This window comes from Cherax quadricarinatus, chromosome 10, assembly GCF_038502225.1.
Source record: "Cherax quadricarinatus isolate ZL_2023a chromosome 10, ASM3850222v1, whole genome shotgun sequence".
Taxonomy (NCBI): domain Eukaryota; kingdom Metazoa; phylum Arthropoda; class Malacostraca; order Decapoda; family Parastacidae; genus Cherax; species Cherax quadricarinatus.
The window spans coordinates 12,767,741-12,782,769 of record NC_091301.1 but is presented as its reverse complement, the minus strand read 5'-3'; the positions used below and the strand labels follow the sequence as shown (position 1 = coordinate 12,782,769).

The 15,029-nt window shown below is 44.5% G+C and overlaps 1 protein-coding gene across 3 annotated transcripts in view; it reads right to left on the bottom strand.

Annotated features, from left to right (window-relative positions):
• Positions 1-660: 660 nt before the first annotated feature.
• LOC128687952 (microtubule-associated protein 9) overlaps positions 661-15,029 on the bottom strand; it is an 82,023-nt gene continuing 67,654 nt past the window's right edge. For all 3 annotated transcript variants that reach the window (XM_053775592.2, XM_053775594.2, XM_053775591.2), the window contains 6 exons: positions 8,099-8,310; positions 7,411-7,569; positions 4,944-6,582; positions 3,992-4,087; positions 3,441-3,647; positions 661-1,413 (listed from right to left, as the gene is read on the bottom strand). In XM_053775592.2, the coding sequence (XP_053631567.1) occupies positions 1,275-1,413; positions 3,441-3,647; positions 3,992-4,087; positions 4,944-6,582; positions 7,411-7,569; positions 8,099-8,310 (2,452 nt within the window). In that variant the 3' untranslated portion in view covers positions 661-1,274. The remainder of the gene's footprint in view (positions 1,414-3,440; positions 3,648-3,991; positions 4,088-4,943; positions 6,583-7,410; positions 7,570-8,098; positions 8,311-15,029) is intronic.

Sequence of the window (15,029 nt, the reverse complement as noted above, 5' to 3'; positions counted from 1 at the left end):
CACTTTATACACTTTTTTGCTTGAATATATTTATGCATGAAAGACGCTTAACCTTTCGTCGTCAGAGAGAGCTGAAATTTTGACCAAGACTCAAATATCCTCATTATCTCAACCAGTAAATGGACACTTTGTTCACGGTCTGTTTACATATTGAAAATGCAGTGAACTCACACAATAACACACACACTGGCCTAAGGTCACCTACACGACTGAAGAATTAGCTCCGAATATATATGTATATATATATATAATATATACACATATATATATATAATATATATCTACATATATATATAATATATATATACATATATATATATAATATATATATATATATATATATATAAATATATATATATATATATATATGCAAAACAAACACTCTGAAAGAATAGAAAAATTCCAAGCGCTTTCGTGACTACTCACATTATCAAGGAACTATGATAATGTGAGTAGTCACGAAAGCGCTTGGAATTTCTCTATTCTTTCAGAGTGGTTGTTTTGCATATTTTGAAATCACCTGTTTACTGTGATCTTATTGCATATATATATATATATATATATATATATATATATATATATATATATATATATATATATATCTATATATATATATATATATATATATATATATATATATATATATATATATATATATATTATAAAACGATGGACCTATCTTTTAAGCCTCAAAAGATGTGTGCATGACTTCAGCATTCCATATGTAAACTTGAAAATATACACCTGCTGCATTCACTACAAGAAACCACTACAGCTGTTATACTGGGCACTTAGGTTAAGCTGAACACACCTTTGCTCCACTCATTACCACCTGGGTGCGTCGAATACAGCTGTACCACAGGTACTAATCAAATATAACTAAGTCACGTATTGGCAACTAAATCAAGCCAAATACAGTTGTATTCCATATAATATCCACTAAGCATATCCATAAACTTGGAGTTCCCCCACATACTGGCCAGTGGAGTGAGTCAAACATATGTGTGAGCGTCATGGGTATTGGTCAGCAGGCAAGGTTGTAAAAACCTACTTTGCCTATCCTGTGGACCTCTTGTTACTTCTTTTATCCAAAGTACAATCGTGATTCGCACTGACTAGAAATTATCTCTTAGCAGTAGCGTCATTTATTCCACTGACCATGGATTAACTTCACTCAACGGCTTCATGTAACGGCGAGATGCGCCGCACTGAAAGGTCTACTTGGCGCATGTGTGTGAAAGTAACTGAGGAAGCTCGGAGGTGTGTCCTCTTGACTAGTGACCGCTGAGGTAGGCAGTGTAGAGTTTCCTGGTCTTCTCCTGTGCCCAGGGACGCTCGAGGGACTGCGAGCGAGGGACCCCGCCACCCACGCGCACCGTAGTCCTCACCTCCTCCCTCTTCCGTCGACACCACCTGCAGCAGAGAACACCAGCTACTTATATCCATCAAGCACCATACTGCTAAAATGTAGTTAGTTAACTACATAAATTGCAGACAGTCATCGGGACAACGTTTCTGTTTAGAGATTTATCAAATCTTAAAGCTAGAAATAACTAGTTAGTAGACTTCAAACACTCAGTATTGGGCTTTACACGGGGTATATACACAGTGTATATACCCCGTGTAAAGCCCGTATCATTCAGTGTATATGCGCTGCTAGTTTACTTTAAGCCCTATTTTAGGTATTAAAGTATTCCTGGCTGGTGGTGAACAAGTGACATGCAGCCTTAATGATCTTCATGTAGCTTATAATCTCTAAACCCAATTAACCGATCAACTAAGTTCTATTTCCCCCTCCAAGAATAAACCATCTTATGTTGAAATAAACCATCTTATGTTGAAATAAACCAAGCCTACAATGTTCATCTTACTAGATTATAAGATATAATCTGCCAGGTGTACCTCCTGAGTACTCTGCAAGGAGTGTACTATGTGTGGAGAAATTTTCTTCAGGCGGGAGGTATCAGCCCCCTTCAGCCCTTCAGCCCTGAGTGGCCCAGCCCTCTCAGAAGGGGTAAGCATTTTCTTTACTTCCACATCAAGTAATTACAAGCAGATATTTAACCAGCGTGTACCAGTCATAGGTTATGTGATTCTTTGCAAGAGACCAGTGTTGCAAATAGTGTAGTTTAATGTGAGACAATCAATCTCTTACCTTAGCAGGGCAATTAAGGAAAATCCTGCACCCAATTTATTACCATGTTAAATTATTATTATTATAATCAAAAAGAAGCGCTAAGCCACAAGGGCTATACAGCTTACCATGTTAAAGATAGTGTACATTGTTGTTTATGCCCAGACAGCAAGAATCAAGCATTTCCTTTGCTTCCTGATGGAAGTTTGGCAAGCAGGGGAAATATGCTATGTCAGGTTTCCTTTTGTAGCTGAGGGCAAGTGAAGTGCGGCGAGGGGCGTCTTAGCTTAGATTGCTTTTAACCCTGCCAAAAGACACATTGACGCCGGGATAACGAACAAAGAATACTGATCTGCGCGCTTTTGTACATAAAAGTATCTCAATAGACACAGCAGATACAGAGAAGTGTGATCAGCTTCTTTACTGATATGACTGTGAATAATAAACAATACTTGATGAACAGTGTGTAACAACGAGTGTTGCGATCCTGACGGAGTGTAGTGCGACATTCTTCAAAGAACACGTCTGCCTCAATCAAGACACCGATACCCTAGTGATTATATGGGTCCGATACAGATACCCAAGTAGGTCTAGTAATTAATGAGACTAGCTATGTCAGCTCCACAGCAGATAGCTGTTTCATTTCTTTCTAGATGTATCATACACTCAGTTATAGGCGGGCTCTTCAGCCCAACACAAGTAAGTATATATTCCCTTCAGCAATCACTTTCTGAGATATGCTGACACAACACCCCCTAGGGGTAATTATACTTATACAATATTTTTTCACAGCCCTTAGGGAGTGCATACGACAGCTTCTCAAGACATCGCCTACAGGGGCGGCTGTGTAGGCGAGAGCTGTCTTTCAAGGTAAGTCCCATTACAGTCCATTATTTACTCTTTGACTTAGCTTGTAGCATTTTTCTAAAACTTTGTAATATAATTTACTCCTAAAAATTTTTTTTTAACAAGTTGGCCGTCTCCCATCGAGGCAGGTGACCCAAAAAGAAAGAAAATTCCCAAAAAGAAAATATTTTCATCATTCAACATTTTCACCTCACTCATACATAATAACTGTTTTGCAGAGGTGCCCAGAACACAATAGTTTAGAAGCATATACTTATAAAGATACACAACATATGCCTCCAAACTGCCAATATCACAAACACCTCCTTTAAAGTGCAGGCATTGTACTTCCCATTTTCAGTATTCAAATCCGGCTATACAAAAATATATAAAAATCTTATGTAAGTATTATTACATTTAAAGGACTTGGCTCTACTCCACAATAACACCAGCTACTCACTCCTTGTAAGCCGTCTCACACTCGGCTTTGGACCTGGCGTATCTGGTCTGGTCCTCCAGGCGACGTCTTTCTCCTCTCATCTTCTTCTCAAGTCTCAGCTGTTCCCTCTTCCTCGACAGCCAGGCCTGGAACGCCTCTTCAGCCCGCTTCCTTCGCTCTGTTACTTCCGAAGTGCTCTTCCCTGCACCGTTAGAAGCGTGGTACTGCCTGGAAGAGGGGCAGGGCTTATTATTATTATTATATTCAGGGGAAGTGCTAAATACGAGAATGGAAGGTCATGAGGTTAGATCCAAGGAAGGAGAGGGCAGCTCCAAGACCTTGAACCAAGAGCCAGGTGGTGGTATGGGACGCTGATACAATTATTTTATTGGCTTAAAACCTAATATAACAGCCTAGTGAAAATAACGTCATATGGTATTCCCCTTTACAAAGGGATACTTATCCAGTCATTATTGTTTGTGTTGAAGGTATTATTAGTGTATTTTTGAAGGTGAATGTAAATAACTGGCTATGAGTAGAGAGGGATGAAAGAAATGTTGAAGGTGACTAACTTTTTACTAACGGCTGCCTGCTTGTTCTTCTGTCTCAGCCAGGCGCGGAACACCTCGTTGTTCTGCTTTTGACGTTCATCTGTGTTCTCGGTAGACCTACATAACATGAGTAAAAAAATAGTAAATAAATGGTTATAATCATAACCATAATTTTTAAATGGGTGGCGGGGTAAGCCAGCGGAAGGCCTCGGTCAGATGACCATAAGCTCCAGCTGCGGGTCATCAAATGACTAAGATCCGCGTCAGGAAACACTTGTCGTGTTTCCTGACAAACCATACCTATGTTAGGTAAAAGGACACAAGTGCAACTAATGTGACATTTTATTGTGGCAACGTTTCGCTCTCCAGGAGCTTTATCAAGCCGGCTTAACAAAGCTCCTGGAGAGCGAAACGTTGCCACAATAAAATGCCACACTAGTTGCACTTGTGTCTTTTCACCTAACATACTGTCGGTAATTCTATCTACATTATTACAACCCATACCTAACCTAACCTAACACCACACATACACCGAGAGGTATATCTCTCAGTGTATACACAACGAGAGTTTAATCAATATTCTGGGTACTGAATTAATCTCGACTGGTAGTGAACAGGTGACTTGCAGCCTCAATTACCCTCGTGTAGTCGAGAAGCTTTAAACCCAGTTAATCAACTTATTTAAAATATTTTAGTATTTATTCTGCTGCGGCGATTCACTACTTTTTTATGGGGCTTAAATATTTAATATCACGTTTTGTCTTGTGGGTGTTTTATTTTTTCTGCTGGACCGATAAACCAAGGAAACTCTCCGTCGAATGACTAAAACCTCTTCATTAAGAAATTAATATTATTATCATTATTATTACTGGTAGTCCTAGTAGTAGTAATGGTAGCAGAAGTAGTTGGAGCAGTAACAACAGTAGTTGTAGTAGTAGTAGCAGTGGTTACATTAGTAGACTTTGGTACTTACTTGTGTAGGTCTGAGGCGCTGGCCGCCTTGCGCACTTTAGCGTGAGGTGGGGTTCTACCAGAGGCGAGGGGCCCAACTCGTCCCCGTGGGGCGGGGTTGGTGGGTGTGAGAGCCAGCCCATGGGCACTGGTAGGTGACCTTACAGGAGGGGCAATAGGTATGAGGGCCAAACCTTCGTGGGCCCCTGTGGGTAACCTTACAGCAGTACCGGTCCCGGCGGACCGGTGCGCCGTGGGCCGCACTGGTCCGCTGATGGGTGTCCGGCTGCGTCCACGGAGGCACGGGGAAGAATGCGACGATAACGAGGAAGAGTAAGACGAGGAAGACGATGCGGAAGAGAGAGGGGATGAGGAAGAGGAAGAGGTGGATGCAGCAGATCTCGAGCGTGATGATGTCGATGTTCTTGTTCTATGGCGGCTGGTGTTGAGTTTTTCCGAAGATAGAAGGGCTGGCTTGATCATGGGAGGGCTAGTGGCAACATGCTTGGGTTTAGACCTGGGTGGTGTAACAAGCTTCGGCGGTAGCGATGGCGAGTTACTCTCAGTTCTCTTTTTACTCTTCTCAGAGGTTGTACCTGAAGACTTCCTTACACTTTGGTCTTTCCTGCTTTTATGTGTTGATTTCTTCACCGTTGTGACCTCTGGACTGGTTGTCCTGCTTTCACTCCGGCAGTCATCTGGCTGCTTTTTAGAACTAACTTCAGGTAAATGTTTAGATTGTATTTGAGAAGGAGCTGGAAGTGCTTGGGACGAGTCTGCTGGAAGTACCTGGGACGAGTCTGCTGGAAGTGCCTGGGATGAATCTGTTAGCGTGGAACTTTCTTCTTCCTTAGACTCTGCTTCCGTGAGCTCTTCATCTTGAGAATCCTCGAACTCATCACTGTTCTCGAAATAAGCAATGTCAGCATCATTTATGGCTTTGAGATGATTTGCTAGGTCTGTAACTTCACCTGATTCTCTTCTCTGAAAGAAGTCATTAGAATTGGTCTCTCCTACGTCGCATTCGTTAAGTCTAAGATCTGCATTTACTACGTCGTTTAAGCTGCTGGGACCTCTTTCTATATGCACTTCCTCTCTGACTTCTATAAGGGACATAGTGACTCCGCTTCCTTCATCCTCGTCTACCAGATTCGCTGCGTCTCCTGGTAGACACTCGAGGATTTCTGAGGTATCATTTTGATTAATGAAAGTTTCTAGATCGGCCAGACCAGACTCGTCAACCTTTAACAGCGTCTTCTCAGATGGAACCTGCGATGTTGATCCTGTTTGCTTCTCCAAAATAAGATCATTTGCAGGAAATCTGAGCTGAGATTCATCCTGGTGGCAGTCTAATCGAAGTTTAGGAACGTCTGTTTTCCTCTCATCCTGGCTGTTGTCGTTGTACTTGAGTTTATCCTCCTCACTGACACTAATAGTTTGTTTACCTTTATCCAAGTTCGCCTGGGAGGCGGCGTCCAGACTTAGGCCAAGGCTGTTACACTCCACAAAGCAGCTCTCCTGGGAGAGGTCAGCCATTAGATCGACCACATTAACGTTACCTCCCAAGACCTCCTTGACCTCGGAGGTGAGGGCGGTGAGCCCCTCCTCATCCTCTGCATCGTAGAGGAGGTCTGACGAATCACCATACCCATCGTCGGAGTCTGAAACATATGACTTAACTTAGAATATCTCTCAACTCACACGTGAGTGAGAAAGATCGTCGTTCTCAAGTCATAAAATCAATGTCGTAGTAAATATTAAAACTTCGTCTACACTTAGACACATTATCAGGAGCCTGACAGCTCTACACCTGACCGTAGGGACTCTGAATGGGCCGTGTGTAAGTTTCCCTGCATGACCTGAGTGATTACTCTTCTAAAAAATGCCTTTAGTCTTTGCACAAATAACCTGCGCTTCAGAGACTGAAATTATAACGACGTTTCGTCCTGATTCGGACCATCAACTAGTCACACTGTCTGGTAAGAGCGGGTTATTTGTGGATTTTTATAGCCACGGAATTGTGACTTTTATTCTTTATAAATGTATTTCTTCGACGATACTTATTGGTATCCTTTTTTTCCAATCAATGACTAACCTAAATATTTTTTCTGTTATAAGATGCCAGATAAAAGTTACCACAGAAAACAAGTATTTTTCAGGTACTCTGCCTCAAATATCTACAATTATAAGCTGCCAAATGAAACTTGTATAAAGTGAGCAAATTGAAGAACGATTAAAAAACAGTTATAGACTGAGAAATAACATTTCTCATATGAAACAAATACATTACCGAGGAAACAAACCATACCACGGGTGGGGTTTGAACCCGAGGTCAGAGTGTCTCAAAACTCTCTGACCGCGGGTTCAAACCCCACCCGTGGTATGGTTTGTTTGCAATCGTGTCATTACGATTTCGTGAGACATTACCGAGGGACAGAACTCAAAATATTTATCAGTCACAGAAGAGCAGCATAGTGAGAGGGACTAACCTGACGGGATGTACTCTCTGGGGGACTGATAGTCCGCTATCACTTCCCTGAAGCGGACAGTAATGGCTCGGTCACACTCTGCAGGTGTAGGGTCCTCTATCAGCGCTCGGTTCACTTCCTTCAGCCTCTCCGTCATGTCGTATGGAACCATGTCCACGTCTAGTGAGATACAATCAAGTTAGTAACTTTATTTATCTGCACTTACACATTTTTTAGATGTTTCTAATCGTCTTACGTAATAATATCTGTGTAAATGATCAAGGAGAACCCCCCCCCTAAAAAAAAAAAAGTCAGACAAATAAACAATGAAATAAAAAAAATTAAAACGATATTTTACCAAAATCTGATATTGCAGGATGTCAGTACCATATTATGACAGAGATTTCTTGGTAGATAGAACTTCACAGTACAGTTAGGTTAGAGTTCTATTCAGAGCCAAAATAATGAATGGAGTCTCTTTTAACATGTGTTCAAGTGTATGAGTAAGACATAGGAGCAGCAGTGTGGTGTCTTTATTGACTAGAAGTATTGCCTGCTGAGCAGGCTTCTTCACTCGTAAAAAGAAGAGTGGAAGCCTGCTGAACAGGCGCAACGTTTCGTCAATAAAAACAAAACTGCTGAACATGTGTTTTATTCATCAACTTGTTCAGTTTTGTTTACTATTGTGACACTGGATTCAGTAACTTACAGTAAGAGTCATCATCATCGTCATCATCATCATCGTCGTCGTCGTCAGCTTGGTGGTGGTGATGGTGGTGGTGAAGGGGGGCCTGGGGGAGAGGGGAGCGTGCCCCCCGGGCCTGCTGCGGTGTCGGGTAGTTCCATGTCAGCGACTCCAGCTCCATGAGGGCTGCCCGCTGGTCAGCAGTCACTGTGTAGTCGTCGTCTGCATCCGTTATTCTGTGCAAAACCAGCTTTCGTTATTATTAGTAATAGTAGTAGTGGTAGTAGTAGTAGTAGTGGTAGTAGTAGTAGTGGTAGTAGTAATAGTAGTAACAGTAGTAGTAGTAATGGTAGTAACAGTTGTAGCAGCAGTAGTAATATAATTATTATTATTAATATTGTTATTAGCATTATTATTATCATAATTATTTATATCTATCCTCATCATCCATGGAGAGTGAAGAGGGATAGATCCAAGGATAGATGTGAGTGCTAGAAGCTGACTCAGGTGCGCTAGTACAAACTAGAAACATTGCACTGACCTTGTCTTCTAGCATTCCCTAATTCCTCCTTATACCAGAGAGAAACAATTCTAGATATTAATCTTCAAGTAGAAACTAGCTGAGAAAACGTCATAACTTGGGGTATTCAAATATGTAGAAAAACAACTCGTTATTTTTTTTTTTTTCGTAGCAAGAGTGATGGACTGAACACACTGACTCCAGGCTGAGGGACTGATTCACTCAAACTACTCCTCATCTTTCACCGTTCCTCTCTGTTTTAGACTGAAGAAACCACTGGCTGGCCAAACATTTCCAGAATAAAGGTTCGTAAATGTTGCCCTGGTATCTCAGTTATCAATGAAAAATTCTTCAGTGAGCTCTGTTATCACGTTCCTCAAGGCCAGAGTGTTAGCTTGTGAGAGTCACACCAGACCTGGTCGTCACGACCACACCAGACCTGGTCGTCAAGAACACACCAGACCTGGTCGTCACGACCACACCAGACCTGGTCGTCACGACCACACCAGACCTGGTCGTCACGACCACACCAGACCTGGTCGTCAAGAACACACCCACCAGGAACACGCAGCTATGTTCAACATTTTTTACAATTCGATCAATACCTCCAGGTTTCAGTAGTGTGATCGATGCTACCCTCACCGCTGGGAGGTGCCAAGAGATGAACTTTCGATAATTCTCCGAAATGAGAGTAATCTCACTGTCGGTCATCGCTAATTGTTGCCAATTACCTAATAGTTATTATCCTATTGCTTCACGGTCATTTACGAAAGAAATAGTTCTCCTCACGCGAAGCCAAGTACGGTCAGCGCTAGCCACCGCTGGTCACCTTATCTGAAGCCAAGTAAGGTCAGTGATAGTCACCTCTAGTCACCTTATCTCAAGCCACGTACAGTCAGTGCTAGTCACCGCTGGAAGCAGACTAACCTCTGGGAAGCCAGGGGTTGCCTAGCCATGGGTATATAGCACTGGTAAGCCAGCAATTATAATTTATTCACACAAGCCACTGTGTCTTAGAAGAGTAAACCAGTGGTTGTTGGTGCAGCTTCCCACAATACTGACACTCACAACACTCACACCATCACAGGTAACACACTCAGAACACTCACACCATCACAGGTAACACACTCAGAACACTCACACCATCACGGGTAACACACTCACAACACTCACACCATCACGGGTTAACACACTCAGAACACACACCATCGCTGGTAACACACTCACAACACTCACACCATCACTGGTAACACACAATACTCACACAATCACTGATAACACACTCACAGCACTCACACCATCACTGGTAACACACTCACACCATCACGGGTAACACTCACAGCACTCACACCATCACTGGTAACACACAACACTCACACCATCACTGGTAACACACTCACAACACTCACACCATCACTGGTAACACACTCACAGCACTCACACCATCACTGGTAACACACAGCACTCACACCATCACTGGGAACACACTCTCAGCACTCACACCATCACTGGTAACACACAGCACTCACACCATCACTGGTAACACACAGCACTCACACCATCACTGGGAACACACTCTCAGCACTCACACCATCACTGGTAACACACAGCACTCACACCATCACTGGTAACACACAGCACTCACACCATCACTGGTAACACTCTCAGCGCTCACGCCATCACTGGTAACACACTCTCAGCACTCACACCATCACGGGTAACACATTCAGCCCTCACACCATCACTGGTAACGCACTCACACCATCACTGGTAACACACTCAGAACACACCATCACTGGTAACACACTCACAGCACTCACACCATCACTGGTAACACACTCATAACACTCACACCATCACTGGTAACACACTCAGAACACACCATCACTGGTAACACACTCACAGCACTCACACCATCACTGATAACACACTCAGAGCACTCACACCATCACTGGTAACACACTCAGAGCACTCACACCATCACGGGTAACACACTCAGAACACACACCATCACTGGTAACACACTCAGAGCACTCACACCATCACGGGTAACACACTCAGAACACACACCATCACTGGTAACACACACAGCACTCACACCATCACTGGTAACACACTCAGAGCACTCACACCATCACGGGTAACACACTCAGAACACACACCATCACTGGTAACACACTCACAGCACTCACAGCACTCACACCATCACTGGTAACACACTCAGAACACACACCATCACTGGAAACACACAGCACTCACACCATCACTGGTAACACACTCAGAACACACACCATCACTGGTAACACACAGCACTCACACCATCACTGGTAACACACAGCACTCACACCATCACTGGTAACACACAACACTCACACCATCACTGGTAACACACTCAGAACACACCATCACTGGTAACACACAGCACTCACACCATCACTGGTAACACACTCATAGCACTCACACCATCACTGGTAACACACTCACACCATCACTGGTAACACATTCAGAACACACCATCACTGGTAACACACAACACTCACACCATCACTGGTAACACACTCAGAACACACCATCACTGGTAACACACTCACAGCACTCACACCATCACGGGTAACACACTCAGAACACACACCATCACTGGTAACACACTCACAGCACTCACACCATCACTGGTAACACACTCAGAGCACTCACACCATCACTGGTAACACACTCAGAACACACACCATCACTGGTAACACACTCACAGCACTCACACCATCACTGGTAACACACTCAGAACACACACCATCACTGGAAACACACAGCACTCACACCATCACTGGTAACACACAACACTCACACCATCACTGGTAAAACACTCAGAACACTCACACCATCACTGGTAACACACAGCACTCACACCATCACTGGTAACACACAACACTCACACCATCACTGGTAACACACTCAGAACACTCACACCATCACTGATAACACTGGAATATAAGAACACACAAGGCACTAACACACCATCACTGGTAACACACTCAGAACACTCACACCATCACTGATAACACTGGAATATAAGAACAGAGGAACACTGCTGTAGGCCTACCAGTACAAATGTGGATAAGCGCACATATGTACACTTCAGGACACTTATTACAGCAAACGTTTTGCCACGTGTGCCTTCATCATCAGCATCAGCAGCAGCAGCAGCAGCAGCAAAGTGCAGCTATTAGTAATAGTTGAGCTTGAGAAGGAACTGTCACCCGGGGCCAGTAGGCCTGCTGACGTGAAAGGGAACTACGAGCAGGGGAGCAGGGGCCAGTAAGCCTGCTAACGCGAGAAGGAACTACCAGCAGGGGCCAGCAGGCCTGCTAAAGTGAGAAGGAACTACCAGCAGGGGCCAGCAGGCCTGCTAAAGTGAGAAGGAACTACCAGCAGGGGCCAGTAGGCCTGCTGACGTGAAAAGAAACAACTAGCAGGGGAGCAGGGACCAGTAGGCCTGCTAAAGTAAGAAGGAACTACCAGCAGGGGCCAGTAGGCCTGCTGACGTAAGAAGGAACTACCAGCAGGGGCCAGTAGACCTGCTAAAGTGAGAGGGAACTACCAGCAGACCTGCTGACTTGAGAAAGAACTACCAGCAGGGGCCAGTAGACCTGCTGACGTGAGAAGGAACTACGAGCAGGGGCCAATAGACCTGCTGACGTGAGAAGGAACAATCAGCAGGGGCCAGTAGGCCTGCTGACGTGAGAAGGAACTACCAGCAGGGGCCAATAGACCTGCTGACGTGAGAAGGAACAACCAGCAGGGGCCAGTAGTCCTGCTGACGTGAGAAGGAACTACCAGCAGGGGCCAGTAGACCTGCTGACGTGAGAAGGAACTACCAGCAGGGGCCAATAGACCTGCTGACGTGAGAAGGAACAACCAGCAGAGGCCAGTAGGCCTGCTGACGTGAGAAGGAACTACCAGCAGGGGCCAGTAGGCCTGCTGGCGTGAGAAGGAACTACCAGCAGGGGCCAGTAGGCCTGCTGACTTGAGAAGGAACTACCAGCAGGGGCTAGTAGACCTGCTGACGTGAGAAGGAACTACCAGCAGGGGCCAATAGACCTGCTGACGTGAGAAGGAACAACCAGCAGGGGCCAGTAGTCCTGCTGACGTGAGAAGGAACTACCAGCAGGGGCCAGTAGACCTGCTGACGTGAGAAGGAACTACCAGCAGGGGCCAATAGACCTGTTGACGTGAGAAGGAACAACCAGCAGGGGCCAGTAGGCCTGCTGACGTGAGAAGGAACTACCAGCAGGGGCCAGTAGGCCTGCTGGCGTGAGAAGGAACTACCAGCAGGGGCCAGTAGGCCTGCTGACGTGAGAAGGAACTACCAGCAGGGGCCAGTAGGCCTGCTGACGTGAGAAGGAACTACCAGCAGGGGCCAGTAGGCCTGCTGACGTGAGAAGGAACTACCAGCAGGGGCCAGTAGACCTGCTGACGTGAGAAGGAACTACCAGCAGGGGCCAATAGACCTGCTGACGTGAGAAGGAACAACCAGCAGAGGCCAGTAGGCCTGCTGACGTGAGAAGGAACTACCAGCAGGGGCCAGTAGGCCTGCTGGCGTGAGAAGGAACTACCAGCAGGGGCCAGTAGGCCTGCTGACTTGAGAAGGAACTACCAGCAGGGGCTAGTAGACCTGCTGACGTGAGAAGGAACTACCAGCAGGGGCCAATAGACCTGCTGACGTGAGAAGGAACAACCAGCAGGGGCCAGTAGTCCTGCTGACGTGAGAAGGAACTACCAGCAGGGGCCAGTAGACCTGCTGACGTGAGAAAGAACTACCAGCAGGGGCCAATAGACCTGTTGACGTGAGAAGGAACAACCAGCAGGGGCCAGTAGGCCTGCTGACGTGAGAAGGAACTACCAGCAGGGGCCAGTAGGCCTGCTGGCGTGAGAAGGAACTACCAGCAGGGGCCAGTAGGCCTGCTGACGTGAGAAGGAACTACCAGCAGGGGCCAGTAGGCCTGCTGACGTGAGAAAGAACTACCAGCAAGGGCCAGTAGGCCTGCTGACGTGAGAAGGAACTACCAGCAGGGACCAGTAGTCCTGCTGACGTGCTCCTCTACACGTGGTCTCCAACACAGGCACCATCCACTTGGCCAGGAGTTTAGACATGCTAAAACTGCCTCTCTCACCAGCAATTAAGGCAACCCAGCCACTGGAAATCAACTAAAATCCTCCCTTGGTGAATGGTTCAGGAGCTCCATGTAACGAAGGATTTCCTTGGGAACCTTTTTCATGATTTTCTTTGAAGAACTTTTGGACAATTAAGCCTCGTCCAGTTCCATTATGACAGAGCTCATCCTGGACACCTGGACTAACCTCTTTTATTATTATTATAAAACTAATTTATTTGGCCATACCATTATCTTTTAAAGAATTTACTCCACAGTGTTTATTGTTTACCTAAATTAAGTTCAGAATATTTTTTCTATAAAAACAGCAACGTTGACACATGATATCTTAAATATGGCCATTCTTAGATATTTTATATATATATATATATATATATATATATATATATATATATATATATATATATATATATATATATATATATATATATATATATATATATATATATATATATATATATATATATATAATATGGTGCAAATGTTGCATTCGCCTGTATTAGACTGAGGAAGACTGTTGTGCAGTCGTAACGTTTAGGCAGATAAAGATACAGAAGAGTAACACATGTGTCTTAGTCTTCATATATGTAATTTCATGGTTAACATGTGCTGTGATTCACAATATGAATCATGGGAATACCAGGGAGGATCATTATTCACCAGAGACTAGTAGACGCTGAAACACTACGCGTCCTTAGCTACGTGTCTGTGGTGTGCCTAGAGTATTTTACAAGTTATTCAACTTTCATCACACACCCACTGGCAGCCACTCTCAACCAGCCAACTGCCAGTTCAGAATGTTGCAGATCTGGGTCCCCATTGCTGCATTTTTTGTCCAGTTCAACCTTAAAAGTGTCCCGTAACTCGATTGCTAGCGCACTCAGCTTACACAATGAGGTCCTTGGTTCGATCCCCAGTAAGAGTGGAACCATCAGTACGGTACGTGTCTCCTTCAAATATCTGCTGTACACGTTCACCTACCAGTAAAATTGGTATCTGGGTGTTAGTTGACTTGTGTGGATCGCGTCCTGGGGACAAAATTGACCTAAATTGCCCGAAATGCTCTGCATAACAAGGGGCTTTCTATATAATAGTACGTTATTAATCTCAGTTAGGCCTGTATACCTTGTACATGTATTTATAGAAATAAAGATTACTATTACTATTATTATTAGCATGAGAGAGAGAGCTGGCTCTTCAACTAGGGTGATGCTGTGCTTGTCTGCCTGACTGTGGGTCACTTACTCACTGATCTAGTTCACTCCTC